General features: G+C 56.3%; 2 protein-coding genes across 3 annotated transcripts; both read left to right on the top strand.

The window, feature by feature from the left end:
• Positions 1-3,102: 3,102 nt before the first annotated feature.
• On the top strand, positions 3,103-9,933 carry PKDREJ (polycystin family receptor for egg jelly). The gene has a single exon (XM_054582523.1). The coding sequence runs from the start codon at positions 3,103-3,105 to the stop codon at positions 9,931-9,933; it is 6,831 nt and encodes a 2,276-aa protein (XP_054438498.1).
• A 4,854-nt stretch (positions 9,934-14,787) lies between these two features.
• On the top strand, positions 14,788-16,437 carry CDPF1 (cysteine rich DPF motif domain containing 1). 2 transcript variants are annotated; one of them, XM_054582594.1, is made up of 3 exons: positions 14,788-14,957; positions 15,766-15,862; positions 16,076-16,437. In XM_054582594.1, exons 1-3 carry the CDS (start codon positions 14,845-14,847, stop codon positions 16,220-16,222), a joined length of 357 nt encoding a protein of 118 aa, XP_054438569.1. In that variant the 5' UTR covers positions 14,788-14,844; the 3' UTR covers positions 16,223-16,437. The 2 variants fall into 2 exon arrangements, with proteins under 2 accessions (XP_054438569.1, XP_054438568.1); XM_054582593.1 differs by having other exon boundaries at positions 15,766-15,877.
• The last annotated feature ends 759 nt before the right edge of the window (positions 16,438-17,196 follow it).

Below are 17,196 nucleotides of genomic sequence, written 5' to 3'. Positions count from 1 at the left end.
GCTGGGGACGGACGCGCCCGTCCTCACCCAGGCAGTCCCGGAGGCCAAGGGGGACGGCAGACAGCGTGGCGCCGCCACGGGAGGACCGCCCAGCGGGGGCGCCTGTATGGGAGGGGAGTGTTCGGGGGCGCCTGTGGGATCGGCCCGGTCTTGCCCCCCCAAACTTCCTATTACCACCAGGGGGCTCCTCCCTGCTGAGGACCCTCTTGCAGAGGGGACTGCAGAGTCCCTTGGGACGCAGGGGAGCCCTGGGACAGTGGCCACTCAAGCTATTTCTAATTCCACTCAGAAGCCAAGCACACGCATGCACTCACATTCACAGAGGTCATTTTTGGCCAACATCCCATACGACTCTTTTAGCCTGCCAGTGCCGGGGTCCCGTCGTTCTTCCGGCTTCTTTCCTGGGTGTGTGCTCAGAGGAAAAGAGAGAAGAGCTCTCTCTTCAACTTCTCACAAGGCCGCTAATCCCATTACAGAGGCTGTGTCCTCACTGCCCTGTCCAGATCCAGTTGGTCCCGAAGGCCCCTCCTCCTAACATTGCAGGGATTGGGGCCTTCCCACAGGACTTGGCGGGCACCAGCCGGCAGTGCGTGACCCCCCTCCTACCAGACTCAGAGCAGGTGTCCCACAGGAGGCTGCTGAGAGTAGACGGTGTCTGGCCTTCAGAGCAGCAGCCTTCTGCGGTCCGACCCAACAGAGGCCCTTCCTGGGCAGCACCCGCTGGGATCTAACAGGCACGGCCAATGGCACCAGGAGCCACTGCGGCTGTTTCTTTTTCGCGCGCAGCTAGCACCCGGGGCAGGCCCCCTGGGCGGCAGCGGAGACCCTCACGCTGAGGAGGGTCCCGCGCTTGCTGTAAAGCTCTGCTGCTACTGTCTTGAAATTACGAACACACTTTGAACACGGTTCCCCGCCCCCATTTTCATCTTCCCAGGGCCCTGAAAAATCACGCCTCCAGCTCCGCTGCATACAATCCACCTGACCCGTTAACCAGCGCCATCGGCTCCAGACCTCCCCACCCCCCCGCCCCGCACACACCCCGACCGGGTCGAGGTCTGCTCGCCTGCCCAGGCTGCCCCTCCAGCTGCCGGACCTGTCCCTTTGATTTCCCCGGATACCTCCGAACCGGTCGCCGCCCTGCCCTTGCTGCCTGGCTCCCCCCTGCTTCCCACACAGCAGGACACTGCTCCAACTCGGATGTCAGATCCGCCCGCTTGCATGAAATTCAAATATGGGACCATGGCGCACAGGCAGCGCGCACCGGGGTTGGGCCATCCGCCCCTCGACTCTGCCCTCCCGCTCTCCCTCCCCTCACTCCAGCCCAGCACTGACCTTCTCTCCTGCCTCCGGCCGTCACGCCTGGCCACCGCAGCCCCCTCGGCGAGGAATGCTGCCCCTAGCTCTCTGCCAGGCTGGTTCCCGCACTTCCTGTAGAGACGCAGGCTCCGATGGCGCCTCCTCCAGGAGGCCTTCCCTGACCGCCCCTTCTCATCCTCAATCCTCGTCCCTTAGGCCGGGCCTTAATTTTCCATCACAGCACTTATCACACCTGAAATAACACATGCCCTGGGTTTTGTTGTTGTTGTTGCTTCTCACTCCCCTTGTAGCGGAAGCTCCAAAAGAGCTGGGACTAGAGCGAGCACCTAGGAGAATGCCTGGCACGTCGCAGATCCTCGGGAGACATCCGTGGAATAACTAACGCTAAGTGAATTAATGAGGAATGGAAGGAAAACATCGGAGGGGGCAAGGAAACAAATAACAAAGTGGTGGACCTAAATCTAACCATTTCAACAATTATATTAAATGTCAATGGTTTAAATATTTCAATTAAAGAGCAGAGATAGACTGAGTGGATTAAAAAACCCTCTTCAATATTGCCTGCAAAAATCCACTTCAACTATGAAGACACAAATAAGTTGCAAGTAAATTAATGAAAAAAGATGCCATATAGACAGTAAGCACAAGACAGCTACTGGGGCTATTTTATTTTATCCCCCCCCCACCAGGTTTACCCAGACATAGTCGACGTATAACGTGACTGCTTTAATATCAGGTAAAATCGACTTCCAGACAAAGGTTATTCCCAGAGATAGAGACATTTCATAACGATAAAAGGGGCAATTCATCAGCAAGGCCTAATCACAAACGCGGGTGCCCCTGAGAGACACAGCCCCGAAACACAGGAAGGCAAAATGGACGGAACTAAAAAATGAGATTGTTCCACAGTCATAGTAGGAAAGATCAACACCCTCTCTCAGCACTTGATAGAACAACGGGATGAACCTTCAGAAGGACACAGACCTCGGCCGCACCACATACCTGAGCGGCAGGCACCGACGGCGGGGCCGCCCCCGAGAGGAGCGCGCAGGCTCTAGGGCAGGCGGGCCACGGGCACGCGGAGCCCGCCAGGGGCTCGCAAACAGCCTCCATGAACGTTAAAGGGATAACAACTACATGAAATATATTCTCTGACCACAACAGAATGTAACTAGAAGTCAATCACTCTTCAGAGTTTCAGGGAGACTCCAAATGTCCGGAAATTAAACACCGCACTTTTAATTCATGGATCAAAGCCGAACCAGGGAAAATTAAAAATACTCTTCGCTGAACAACAAAATACAACAAACATGCCGGACGCAGCAGTGGCGTCTGGCAGGAAACTTACAGCATTAAATGCTTTTATAAGAAGAGAGGAGAGATTTAAAAATCAGCGGCTCAGAGGTTTTGCCTATTCAGAAAGTAGAAAAAGAAAAGAAAAGCCAGAAGCCCAAGGGCAGGCAGCCCGGGGCTGGGTCGGGGGGTCCCAGGCCCTCCTGATCCCCCGGCGGAGGGACTCCTATTCAGGGGCCTTCTCAGGGCATCAGGGGACTGGGCGGCCTCAACCCCCCGCAAGCTCCCCTGATCAGAGGCCTGACACTGGGGATGGGCGGGGCGCTTCGCGAAGCCTGGGCTCCTCTTGCTGCTCCAGGGGCCCCGGCTGCCCCCGGCTGCCCCCACCCACCCGCGACCCCGCGGCCCCGTGACCCCTGCGGCCCGCGCTCCCGGGCCGTTGACCCACCCCACGACCTCTGCTGCGCCTCCCAGCTGCTCCGAGCAGACACCATGCGGCCCGGGCCCACGCTCCTCCTGCTCCTGGGCCTGGGCCTGGGCCTCCACAGCCTCCCTCCGCGCCCGGCTCCTCGCGGGGCCTGGGCTTTCATCGCCGCCCCCGGCCCTGGGGCGCCTGGGGCGCCTGCGGCGGCCCACGGCTCCCGGCCCGAGGCCCGACCCCGCGACCCGCCAGGGGGCAAGGCCGCCACACAGCACTCAGCCGGGGGCGCCTGGGGCCTCAGAAGGCTAGGCGGCCACACCCACCTCAGCCTGCGACCACGCGTGGCCGTGAGTGGTGGCGTTGTCCTGAGCGGTGGCCGCGGCCTCTGCTTCTCCCGCGGCCCCTGGCGGCGGGCACAGCGGCCCTGCCTCCACGTGCACGTCCTGCTGCGCGCGCCCCGCGCCCGCCGCGCCACGCCCACCCACGTGGACCTGCGTCTGGACGCGCCTCGGGGCTCGCTCTCCCTGCAGTGGCTCACCCCGCTGCGGCGCTCCCTCGGGCCTCTGGAGTGGACTTTCCGCCTCGGGCCGGTCAGCTCCACGGTCGCCTCCGCCACCGCCGCCGCCGCCGCCGCCCACATGTCCCCGCGCTCCATTCCGAGTGGGGACCCTCGGCCCTACGCCGGCTTCGTGGCCCACACCGAGTGTCCTACAGATGGTCTCAGGCCTGTTGTCTTAGAAGCTGTCAAGGTGGACAGTTCCCAAGCCATGGCGACCTCCGTGTCCTGCCAGTTATCAAGACAGGCCCCTTGCGTTATCAAAAGGGTCAAGATCAATACGGATAAAGACGGTGCCCCCCTGGTGTTGACGAGGAAGACGGAAGTTTCCGTCAATGCCACCGTCCTTTACGACTGCCCGTCCGCTGAGTTCACGCTGGAGGAGTGGAAAGTCTTTTCCGTGCCCTCTCTCTCTGATGAGCCGGACTGGTCTAACCCTCTGCGGCTGCCACAGCTCCAGTCCAGGCAAACGTCGGTCCTAAACATCCACAGGGGTGTTTTACCGCTGGGCGTGTACGTGCTCGCTTTCTTTCTGAAGCTGAGAATACCTGGGGATGAGTTGGGCAGCTCCGACCGCATCTATGTCACTGTTGTTAGAAGCCCCCTGACTGCGGTGATTTTCGGGGGTCCCGACATGACAATTAACTTCGCAGACCAGCTGCTCCTGAACGGGGTGGCGTCCTCCGACCCCGACGCAGACAGGCCCCTGCTGGGACTGCGGTTTACGTGGTACTGCACGACAGACAGGAGGGACTATGAAGGAGAGGAAATCAAAGTGATGAGCAGCAACGTCTGCCTCCCAGAGATGGCGGACCTGAAGTGGCCCCGGGCCTCCGACCCGGTGCTCCTCCTGACACCGCGGACACTCAGAGGCGACCAAGTGTATTTTTTCAGAATGGTGATACAGAAGGGAGACAGAACAGCCTTTTCAGATAAAAGGGTCCATGTGCTCCAAGGGCCAGCACCGATAGCAAGTATTTTGTGTACTGAAAATTGCGATCCGATTTTGGTTATATCAGACAGGTTTACCTTGTCTCTACGTTGCACAAACTGTGAATTAATCCGCGATGTCTATAAGTGGTCGATTCTGGCACCTTCAGGCAATGAGGTGGTATTTGATTGGATGGGGCAAACTTCAACAGGAAGGGAGAGCGATTATTTGTCTATAAAAGCTTTTGCTTTTAGGGGCTTTTCGGAAGCTAAGTTTTGGCTTTCTGTAACTATAGCAAGTTGGAGTGGCGCGAACTTGGACCTCTGGTATCCCTTTATTATTAACCATGCGCCTGAAATCGGAGAGTGCAAAATTAATCCAGCTAGTGGAATTGCATTTTATACTAAGTTTGTTGTCCAGTGTATTAATTTTAAGGATCGGAACGTCCCTCTTACATATAAAATGATAGTGTCTGATCTGCACGGTTTTGGAGAAATCAGCTCTTTGAAAGAGAACACCTTGGGGCCCGTCCTGTACATGGGTCACGAGCCCACGTCACCCCCTTCCTTCCTCCCCGTCGGCGTGCTGGGCGGTCACTATGCCATTAAGGTCTTTGTCCAGGTGTATGACTCTACGGGAGCATTTTCTCAGGTGGCTTTGTACGCCACTGTGCACGCTCCTACTGACAACATCTCACCAGAGACCATGATGCGTAACTTACGCGATTTCACCCTGGGACAGGATTCAATGATGTCTACTTTGCTTCAACAGCAAGAATTTTTGCCCGCAGGCTACTTAATGTACATGGTAGCCTCCATTTTGAACAGCATGAGAACCGAATCCACGCTGCAAGCAGACAAAGCCAGACTCCGGGAACACCTCGTCAACGAGTCCTTCGCTCTCCCCACGCGCACTCTGCTGGAAATCGGCCAGGTAGCCTCGGCCATTGCTAAGTTAACCCAGAAATCGTCTGAATTCACTCCCGTTGCTCAGAGACTCGCCACGGAGAGGATTTGGCAAGCAAATCAAGCCCTACAACAGTATCAACAAAAAGATAAAGATGTTCACTCTGAACAAATAGAAACCGTGAGCACTGGGATATTAACAAGCCTGTCCAATATCCTTAAAATGGCTAGCCGTCACGATGTTTTTGACGATCCTTTCTACGTCATGCAGTCCCTAGCAGACACAATCCTGGCCGGGAAAGTGCCGGGAAATGAAATCACTGCCATGAGGACCCCGAGCTTTAACATGTACGTCAGGAAAATGGAAAGGTGGCTAGTTACCAGCATCCCGGGCGACGAGAAACACAGTCGCAACTGGGTTCGTCCGACGCTCAATGTGAGCAGTACTCCTGGTTTGTCTGAAAACGCTCCCATTTCTATGATGTTTTGTGAGTTTGCAGATGACCCCTTTCCCTGGCTGAATGATCAGGAGAGCATGTCGGCAGACGTGGTTGGCTTCCGAATGACAGGAACCACCGCGAGCGGAGACGCGCTCGAGCTCATGCCTGACGAAGTGGACGTGTACCTGGGCAGGAAAAACTTGAGCGCTTCGGCCTTTCAGCTCACAGTGGGACCCGACAACCAGCCGAACGAGGCGGATGAGGCCTTGAAAAGGACGACAGGGGCCTTCCGCTTCACCGTGGACAGCAGAGCCGTGAGGGAGCTGTTGGTTCACATCGTGACGGAGGTGACCGTGCTGTTCACCGTGTCGGTGTACGCCGGCGGTCAGATCGCCCCTGCCGCGCTGGTCGCCACCTTCCTGGTGCCCCATGACATCCCTCCAGTGGCCAACCAGAACGGCCTGTTTGACCCAGCCTGCGCAGTGAAGGTGGCCCGCGTGGTCTGCTTCCCGCCGTCCTTGCTGCAGGTGGTAGCTCAGCGGGGCCACTCGCCCGAGTGCTCCATAGCCGTGGTGCTGCGGGCGCCCCCGTTTGTCATGAAGCCCACCGACAAGCTGGTGAGAGTTTCGCTTTTCAGCGTTCACTGCTTGGACATGCAGGGGATCCAGAGTGACTGGAGGGAAGACGCCTGCGTCCTCAGGGAGAAGACCGCCTGGGACAGAGTGCACTGCGTCTGCAGGCACCCGCGCAGGGCCCGGCGGCAGCCGGGCACAGTGAGGCTGTCCGACGTTCACCTGCACATCCGCTACTTCACGGCCAGGGTGATCGTGGTCCCCAACCCTGTAGATCTGCGGCTGGAGGTCATCCGGAAGGTTGGCCAAAACCCCGTGACCCTCTTCACTGTCCTTTTCATCCTGCTCGCGTACACGGCCCTGGCCTTCTGGGCCTTGCACAGAGACGAAACCGACCAGTTCCTTCGGGACCACGTGGTACTTCTCCCTGACAACGACCCTTTTGATAACGTGTGTTACCTGGTCACCATTTTTACAGGAAGCCGCTGCGGGTCAGGGACCAGGGCCAATGTCTTTGTCCAGCTTAGGGGAACAGAAGGTACCAGCGCCGTGCACTGTTTAAGCCATCCGCATTTTAAAACTCTCTACCGAGGGAGCATCAACACGTTCCTCCTCACGACAAAGAGTGACCTGGGGGACATCCATTCCATCCGTGTGTGGCACAACAATGAGGGCAAAGCCCCCAGCTGGTACTTAAGTCGAATCAAAGTGGAGAACCTCTTCAGCAGACACATCTGGCTGTTCATGTGTCGGAAGTGGCTTTCTATGGACACCTCTTTGGACAGAACGTTCTACGTCACTGAACCCAACACACCGCTGCTGAGAGAAGACTTCCTCCTGATAGACATGACGACTAAGCTGGGGCAAAATCACATGTGGTTCTCCATCTTTGCTGGTGTCATCGACGACGGCTTCAGCCGGCTCCAGCGGCTGTCCTGCTGCCTGGCGATGCTGCTCTCCTCCCTCGTGTGCAACATTATGTTCTTTAACCTGAACCCAGAAGAGGAGGAGGGGCCCGAGCAGAACCGGTTCATGCGGTCAATGGTCATAGGGCTGGAGAGCGCCGTGATCACCCTCCCTGTGCAGGTGGCCATCACTGGGTTGTTCACTTATTCGCAGAGGCAGCCCCCGCTGCCCCTGGATGCGGTGTCTCCCCAGAGGCACCCCGTGATGGCGGCGGAAGCTGGGCACTGGGAGGAGCGTTTGGAAAAGTGGCACGCTCAGGAAACCACCGAGAAGCCTCCCCCCAGGGGAAGTCCTGGGGGCGGGCAGTCACCTGTCCAGGTGACCTTGAACGCAGGGCACTGGCGTGAGGAAGCAGAAAGCAAGGTCTCAGGTGCCCACGGAATCAATACAAATGCCAATAACGAGAACGTGGATGACAGTCCAGAGCATGTCCCCCCGCCCCCAGCGCACGCTCCGCCCCCCGCCAATAAGCCAAGGATCATGCTGCCTTGGTGGTGCGTGTATGTGGCGTGGTTCTTGGTTTTCGCCACTTCGAGTGTCTCCTCATTCTTCATTGTGTTTTATGGACTGACTTATGGCTACGAAAGGTCAATAGAATGGCTCTTTGCATCGTTTTGTTCATTCTGCCAGTCCATTTTTGTGGTGCAGCCATCTAAAATTGTATTCTTGGCGAGCATGAGATCGAACAGGTTCAAGTACTGTAAGAACCTTTCGTGGGTCAGCAGCTATCGCTACACTGAGATCCAGATGCAGGACATCAGGTTGTACCCGGACAAAATGCAGGAGCAACACCAGCACGTCATCCGCATCCGAGGCACCAGGATGTACCAGCCCCTCACGGAAGACGAAATCAGGATATTCAAGAGGAAGCAGAGGACCAAGAGGCGCGCTTTGCTGTTCCTGGCTCACATTCTAACTGACTTTGTCCTCCTAGTCCTTCTGCTGAACTTCACCGCTCTCCTCAACTGCACCGACAGCTTCTACTATAACCAGTTCATTCGTAATCAGTTCTCTGAGGATCTTGCCACGGTGACCAAGCTGGACGACATCTACCGGTGGCTCAACAGTGTGCCATTGCCTTTGTTCCACAACGACCTGAATCCGACGTTTCTTCCTGACAGCTCCTCCAAAATCCTTGGCCTCCCACTAATGAGGCAAGTGAGGGCACAACCGTCTGAAAAGGCCTGTCCACCTGCCCAAAACGCTGTGCCAAACAGCATCAAAGGAGAAATTCACTGTCATCCCAAATACGGCACCCATCCAGAAGACACGAAGAATTACACCAGCTTTTGGAAGAAGGTCGATAAGCGGACAACAGACAAGAACACCCAAGGCTTTACCTATAAGCCTCCAGAAAAGAGGTGGGTGTATTATTCCTATGGACTTCTGCACACCTATGGGTCTGGGGGGTATGCTTTCTATTTTTTTCCAGACCAGCAGCAGTTTAATTCCACGCTACGGCTCAAGGACCTCCAAAGCAGCAACTGGCTTGATGAGAAGACGTGGGCTGTGATTCTGGACCTGAGCACCTTCAATCCAGACGCCAGTCTGTTCTGCAGCACCTCAGTCATATTTGAGGTCTCTCAGGTAGGAGTCGTGGACACCAGCATAGCTGTGCACTCCTTCTCCCTGGGCGATTTCGGTGGGAGGTCGTCAGCGGAAGCCTCCGTGTACGCAGCCATTCTCGTGTTCTTCCTCGCCTTCACGGTGATCGAGGGCTACATCGTCTGGCAGGAGAGGGCCGCCTACGCGTCCCGCGTGTACAGCGGGCTCAGCGTTGCTCTGCAGTGTGCCTTCGTCGCCCTCATTGCTCTGTTCTTCAGGAAACACTTCTTGGCCACTGGTATCATTCAGTTCTACTCATCGGACTCTGCGGGTTTCATGCCCTTCCATGCTGTTTCTCAAGTGGATCATGTCATGGGGATCACTTTGAGTTTCCTGCTGTTTCTGACCATTTTGAAGATGCTCAGATATTCCAGATTCCTCTATGGTGTGCGCCTGGCTCAGAGGGCCGTTCACACTGCCCTGCCCGCCCTCTGCCACGTGGCACTCATGGTGGCCCTGTGTTTCTTTGTGTACGTGGCTATTGGCTGCCTGCTGTTCGGTCAGCATGAATGGTACTACAGCCACTTGCTCCACGCCACTCAGACAGTGTTCTCCTACTGCGTTGCAGCTTTTCGGGACACAGAGTTTTCCCACAGTAGGGTCCTCGGGGTCCTGTTCCTCTCATCGTTTATACTGCTGGTGATCTGCGTGCTGATCAATTTATTTCGGGCGACGATCCTGTCTGCCCATGAGGAAATGAGGCAGCCCGTGTATGAGGAACCATCGTACGAAGTGGAAGCAATGGCCTACTTGTGCAGTAAACTCAGGACGATGTTTGGTTTCCTGTCCTTCCAATCCAAGGCCCAGGGCGAACCCACGTTCTTCCCGGACATGCTCTATGGGCGGCCAGAGCAGCCCAGCTACCGCTACCTGGGGCTGAAGACCAGAAACATTAATGAGAGGAAGATGGTGTATCTCGTGGTGTGACCGTGACAGTTTCGAGAGCTGCAGGTGAGACTCTCCCAGCAAATGCTCAGTTGAGTGGCTCTGTCATCCTATCCGCCTGCGTCCTGCACATGCACACCCCTACATTTGCAAGTGTTCCCACTCTTGGCCTCCACTCTTGGGCACAGGTATAGAGGGAGTGTTCGGCAGTGCCCCAGGGAGAGGAGGGGACAGCCTGTGCATCCTGGAGCGTTCCAGGACTGCCCCTGAGTTTGGAATTCAGGGATGAGAACAGTGGTCAGAAGTCTGAAGCTTCCTATCTACTCCCTAAAGCTCCTTCAAGTTAAAGATGTAAACCATAACAATATTTTTCTGGCCATGAGACAAAGTTTTTGTTAGACAACAACAAGGTGCTGTGTGTGGGTTCACTTTGAAAGACGGTAACGATTCTTTATGTCGGATCTATCAATATATACATCCAGGATTTGGACTTTTGGTTATTTATGCCTTGGTGGATTATAATTGAATAATAAAGGAAATGTGGTGTATTGTTTAAGAGAAACACAGGCTGGCCACTGTTTTATTTTTCCTCTGATGCCTGTTCATTTATGTAGATGCTTTATCAGAATTAAATGTGAGGCTTCTGAGGGACGCACAGTGATTTCTCCATGGAGCGGCATCTACAGGGGGCTCTGTCCCTGGAATTCAGGGACAACAAAGTCAGCCTGGCGACTGGTCGCTTGGTCCCAGGGGTTGGTTACTCACCGAGGTGGCCCTGTAATCTTAGCAGGCACACGGTCTTGGTTTTGTACGTACGTTCTGTGAGTTCAGGTAAATAGCTACTTGTATGCATCTGCCTTTATAATATCACAGTCTTTTCACTGCCCTAAAAATCCTCTGTGCTTTGAATTGATCCAAAGACTTTCACCGCTGTAAGCACAGTCTAGGTCATGTTAGACTAGTAACAAAATCAAAGTGCTTCCTTTGGGGCTCAGGGCAGGAGCTGCCCTGCCCAGGCCCAAGGGCAGTTCACTCTTAGCATTACTAAAATGCTCGGTATAATCCTTATTTCTTACTTGCCCAGAGGAATAAGCGTGGGAGGGCACCGCACAGAAGTACAGGCCACGGCAGGTGCAGGGGAGCGCCCGTCCGGGCCTGGCGTAGGGGAGCCTGAGAGGCAGAAGAACCTTTGGAAGCTGGTGGGGCACTGGGGCAAGCAAGGCCAGGGAGGTTGAAGGATGGTGGGGCCCAGGTCAGGACTGGCGTCGCAGGCCACTTTAGGGTTTGGAGGGGCAGGGTGACATATCGCAAGTGCACACAGCTTTACAAAGGTCACAGGATAGGGCTCATGAAGAACCCAGCTTCTCTGCTGCCTTACGGGGCACCGTGGGCCTTGTCTGTGGCCCAGGGGGCTCCGGTCTTACTGGGGGACAGGTAGTGCGCGCGCGCTAACAGCGGGACATTCCAGCCCGAGGCGCGTGCCAAGCGGCGCGCGAAAGGCGAGCCCTAGTGCGGCGGCGACAGAGGTCGACCTCCGCACAGTCGGGTTACTTGCCGGCCGCGCAGCCTCGACTCTGCACAGCCCGGCGGGAAACACAGAAAGAAGCCGAGGATCTTAGCGCAGCCAGAACAGCCGGCCAATTACGGGCGTTCTCGGGCCGGAGCAGTGGCAGGCACTGCCCAGCCGCCGCATCCCCCAAACATAAGTGACCATGGATACGCAGGGAAGGTGGAAATCAACACCGACGTTCGTCCCGCACAGCGCGTGCGCCGGGGATGGTGGCAAGGGGAGGGGCCGCGCACTCGCCAAGGGCCGTCAGGGGGCGGGGCGGGGCGGGGCCGCGCACGCGCCATGGGCCCAGGCCGCGCCGGACGCTGGCTGCGGCGGGCGGAGGTGAGTGGGCCGGCTTTGCGGCGTGGCGGGGCGCTTGCGCTCGGCCGGTCCCGGTCCCTCCCGGCGCTTGCTCCTGGCCGCCGTCCGCGGCGCCCCGGGGGAGGTCTGGGGGGTTCCGAGGACCAGGGGTCGGAGCCGCTACCCTCCGCGCTGGGCACGGGGCGGAGGACTCGGGAAAGGCCCCCGGATGACGGCGGGCTGGGAGCCTGCGGGCTTCTGAGCTCCCGGGGCCAGACCTCGAGAAGGCCTCCCGGACCTCGAGGGGGACATTTTAGGAAACTTCGAGGAGTAGGCAGGTGTAACGGTTAGGGATAAAAGGCATCAAGGCGAAGAATGCCTGCCGAGGGCAAGAGAAAGGACGGCGGGCCCAGATCAGTACGGGCCAAGGGGGAAACAACTTGATCATAGGTCCGTAGAAATAATGCCCACTGAAACACAGAGGGTGAAAAAGACCCGGAACCGAGGGCTCAGGGACTGGGGGGCACAGCGAACAGCCTGACGTGTCTGCGCTTGGAAACCCAGCAGAGAAAGGCGGGGGCGATGGTCGTCTAGACTTTCCCCAAAATAATGAGTTATCAAAACACCGGTCAAAGACCGCTCAAAGTAGAAGCAAGGCCACAGCCTATGAAAGAAAAAATTACATATATTCGCAGGGTCCGGCACAAATACGCCCCCTTTTTGTATTGCAAAATCACAAGCATGGACTTCTGTCACGTAACAATATCACCCTCAAGCACACCATGTGACATTTTAGGTGAAATGTTCAAATTAAAACTACAAGTTATTACACCCATGTTATTACCCTCTCCACCACACTCAGGCAGGCCTTCCGTCTGCCGGACCCCGTATATACATACATACATTTCAGGCTGCTGGAAGCCAGAGATAAAGGGAAAATCTTCCAGGCAGCGGGAGGGAAGCCCCGTAGGCAGAGGTGAGGGAGGGTTCCAGCTGGTGGAAGAGCAAGAGCAGAGGCAAGGAGGGGAGGAAGCAGGAATACCTGAGCCTCCTGTAGGCGGGGAGGGGACAGTCATGGGAAAAGATAATGCCCACTTTTAAGAGGCCTCAAATGGCAGGGAAGGGGGTGTGTTCTGTGGTCCGTTGGAGGGCCCCCTGTGTTCAAAGCACCACCGAGAGCCTTGGATTTTGTGAAATTCTGTCGAATTTTGTCCGGTTTTCTATGCATCTATTGAAGTGATAATGTGGTAGTCTTCCTTTTTTCCCTAAGTATTGTAGATGCCTTCGTTAGCTTCCGAGTGGTAAACGAGCCTTCCGTTCATGGAATGGAGTCCACTCAGGCATGGTGCAGTAGGCTTCTTATGTATTACTGAATCCAGTTTGCTAATACTTTGCTAAAGGCTTTTGTATCTAGGCCTGGGAAGGATATGGGTCTGTAGTTTTCCTGTAATGCGTTATCTGGTTAACGGTGCCGGGGTAACCCTGGCAGTTTTGTGTCCATGTAATACTGTTATAAAACCACCACGAAGTGCTCTCTCTACGTTCTGAAAGTTTCTATATCTTGGTGCTACAGGGTTGGCCAAAAAGTTTGTGTTCTTCCGTATAATGGCTCTAGTAGCACTTAGTTGTCTGATTTCATTCAAAGTGATTTTGTTAGACTGTATTGTGGAAAAAAAAATCAAAATTGGTGAATTTTTGTGTAGTCATTTTAATATTGAAGATGGAAGAAAATACACATTTTTGGCATATTATGCTTTATTATTTTAAGAAAAGTAAAAACTCAACTGAAACGCAAAATAAAAAAAAAAAAGGTTTGTGCAGTGTTTGGAGAAGGTGCTGTGACTGATCAGATGTGTCAAAAGTGGTTTGCGAAGTTTCGTGCTGGAGATTCCTTGCTGAGCCATGCTCCACTGTTGGGCGGACCAGTTGATGTTGATAGCAATCAAATAGAGACATTAACTGAGAACAAGCAGCGTTATACCACATGGAACACAGCCAACATACTCAAAATATCCAAATCAATAAAGTTATTGATAAAAATGAAAAATATGTCTTTTATGGAAAACACTAAACAGACTTTTTCAGCCGACCCAATATTTCTTCCGTAAGTGCTTAACAATTTGTGGTTAAGCCTCCTAGGCCTGATTTTTTTGTTGTTTTATTTAATTTTTTAGGAAAACTTCAAATTACAAAACCAGTTTTCTGAATAGCTATAGGGCTTTTCAGGTTTTCAGTTTCTTTCTGAGTCAATTTTGATAACTGTTGGGTTTTTTTTCCCCAAGACATATGTCCATTTCTGCTAAATTGCCAGATTTATTTGGTAAAAAGTTCATACTCTCCCACCATTTTCCTTCCAACGTCTGTAATCTAAACGATGTCCTTCTTTCATCCCGATTATAGCATCTTCTTGTTTTCCTTGATCAGTCTAGTTAGAGGTTATCAACTTTATTGTTGTTTTGAAATAACCAGCTTTGGTTTTACTGATTTTTTTCATTGTTTGTCATTTTCTATTTCTTTGCTTTCCGTCCGTTATTATTCTCTTCTTTCTATTTATGTTAGGGTTTAATTTGTATTTTTGTAGTTCCTCAAGGTAGAAGCTTCGATGGTGGACTTGAAATGTTCTTTTCCAATTTTAACATTTAAAGCAGTGAGTTCTCCTGCCGGTGCTGCCTAAGCTGGGTTCTACATCTCTTGACGCGCGGTGTGTTAGTTTTCATTCAGTTAATGTATTTTGTGATGTCTTCTTTGAACTGTGGTTTGTTGAGAAGTGTATTGTCAATTTCCAAGTAGTGGGACATTTTTCTTTGTGCCTTCGTGTTCCTGGTTTTAACTTAGTTACTTTAAAATTGGAGGCGCGCTCTGTGATTTCAGCTCTTTGTCGTGGCAGTCTCATTTTCTGGCACAGCACACGACCTCTCAGTAAAAATCTCATACGCACTTGAAAATAACTGTGACCTTGAGGAGGTCTCGGACTTGCTCTGAACTTGAGGTTCCTTGTCAGAAAGGGGCGCTCTCCCTCCTGTCAGAGGCGTGTCGCCAGGCATGGAGCTGTGGGCAGCTCTGGGCTCTGACGCCAACCGGCCCGCGTCTGGCCCTTGCAGATGGCGTGCGAGGCGGAGCCCCGGCCGCTGGGCGTCTTTGAGTGCCAGCTCTGCTCCCTGACAGCGCCGTACAGCTACGTGGGACAGAAGCCGCCCAACACCCAGTCCGTCCTGTGAGTATCGGCGTCCAGTGGCTCAGACATCCCCACACACGGAGCTGGTGGCCTGAGTCTGACACGGGGCTTGGGGGTTGGCTTTAGGCCCGCCCAGCTCTTCCAGGCCCTGCCAGCCCCTGCCAGCGGGGAGGGCCCACGGCGGTGCCGGCGGGGCAGCTGGGCGGGGGCAGCGGGGAAGCCCCCTCACGGGGCGGGGGGCCTGCACCCCTCCTGCTTGTGCTCAGTCTTGCAGCTCCTGTGCTGGGGGGAGTGTGTCCTCAGGACCAGCTTCCCAGGGTGTGCCCGGGGATGGCCTGGCAGAGGGCCACCGCGTCCCAGGGCTGGGTGATTGACCTTCAGTCTGCCCTTCGTCAAACGCCGCGTCATGGGGAAGTTGACCAATACTCCACTCACACAGGACGAGTGGTGGGGGGCAAGGCTTCTTCCCTCTGGCTGGCGTCCTCTACTGCCCAGGAACTGGGGCTGTTGTCTTGGGACCCCGGGGGTGCCCTTCCTGGGGTGCACATGAGGCCAGTGCCTTACACGGGTGTGTAACACACCCGGCTGTCCCTGCCTGGACGCAGGCGGTTTGGGAATGCGCGTGGCCGCAGCAGGGGTGGGGGTGGCCTCGCGGGAAAGGCCCCATTGGGACAACCAGGCTGGAGCCTGGGGGCTCGGGCTGCAGCAGCCCCTCTGTCTGCCGCCCCGCGGCTGCTTCTGAGCCCAGCGCAGGGTAGCCCCTCCCTGCGGAGCCAGCCAGGGGTGCAGGCCTGGGAGGCCCCCCCTCTGCAGAGGTTGGATGCTGACATCACTCACTGTCCTGCAGCCTCTTGGAGGAGAGTTTTGTCACGAAGGACCCCTTCACCCCCGATGAGGACAGATTCCTGATCCTCGGATCCAAGTGCAGCATCTGCGGGCGGCTGGTGTGTGTGGGCCCGGTGGGTAAGCCACAGGCAGCTGGCCCAGCTTCCTGCCTGTTTCCCAGCTTCCCAGCTGCCCCAGCTGCCCCAGCTTCCCAGCTTCCCAGCTGCCCCAGCTGCCCCAGCTGCCCCAGCTCCCTGCCCCGCCCCGCCCCGCCCCCTGCCCTGCTGGCTGGGAAGGGTTGGCCCAGTGCTCAGCCCCTCCCCCTCTTCCAGGAATGCAGTCTGTTCTACTCCAGGAGATTCTGCCTCCCTTGTGTGCAGGAGAACATCCATGCCTTCCCTCAGGAGATTCGGCAGGACTTGGAGAAAAGGAAGGTTCCATCCAAGAGGCCAGCTGGCCAGCCCAGTGCTCAAACTTGAGCCAGCCTCCGCGCCCTGGGTCGGGGCGGCCTGAGTTGGGAGCCCGCCTCCCGAGTGCGAGTGCGCGCCCTGATTCCGGGCTGTCCTGAGCAGTGGCTGGAGCAACCGGGAGACGGAGTCCGGCTGCAGCAGCAGCAGCAGTGCCGGGAGCTGCGCAGGGAGGCGCCCACGAACACAGCCCCGTGTGCGCCCTGGACGCTGCTCGGTGCGGGACGAGGGGCGGCAGCCTAGGGGAGCCACGGCCGGGCCTGGGGGGGCCCCCTTGCTCTTGCTGGGGTTCCACACCCCCGGCAGTGTCGTCCCGGGGCTGTTTCCTGCTCGCACGTGGACCGGCCTGGAGCCCCACGTGCCCTCCGTGCGCTGGGCCAGACCCAGTTGTCTCCACGTGCCACCCACTCTGCGGGCCCTGCGGACCAGCAGCACAGGCACGAAGGCCCGCTGCCTCGGAGCCCCGGCCCGGGCGGCCGTCGGGAGGTCGCGCGTCGGTGCCTCCAGCCCCCTCTGTCCCCTCCGCTGGGTTCCGGCTCCAGGCCCAGCTCCTGTCCCAGGCAGGGTCGCCCCAGCCGCCTTCCCTCCAGCCCTGCCTCAGGGCCCTTCCGGTGCTTGCCTGGCCCTCCCCACAGCAGACTCAGCCCTCAGTGCCTGCAAAGGCTGAGCCCACAGCCTGCCGGCGTCCCGCGCCCCTCTCCCCGGGCTCCCCGGGCTCCCCGGCCCCCACCTTAGCGATGTGACATGCTGGCCCGTGGCGCGCCTTCTGCCTGCGGCTGCCGAGAGGGCAGGCGCCACCCCATCTCATGGTGCAGCGGCTGCGGGGCCACCTTCCCCACCGGCCGGCCGGAGTGTCGGAACGAGCTGGACGACAGTGAATAAAATGCAGCTGCGGACAACCCGTGTGCTGGGTCTCGCTCTCTCAGGCCCGCGCTTGTAAAGCTGTCCCAGCTCACGCTGCTTCAGACAAATGCATGTCATGGTGC

This window comes from Pteronotus mesoamericanus, unplaced genomic scaffold (genome assembly GCF_021234165.1).
Source record: "Pteronotus mesoamericanus isolate MK-2021 breed Mesoamerican mustached bat unplaced genomic scaffold, CSHL_Meso_final contig_702, whole genome shotgun sequence".
Lineage (NCBI taxonomy): Eukaryota > Metazoa > Chordata > Mammalia > Chiroptera > Mormoopidae > Pteronotus > Pteronotus mesoamericanus.
Note: the sequence above shows the minus strand (reverse complement) of the source record. Positions and strands in the feature narration are given on the sequence as shown.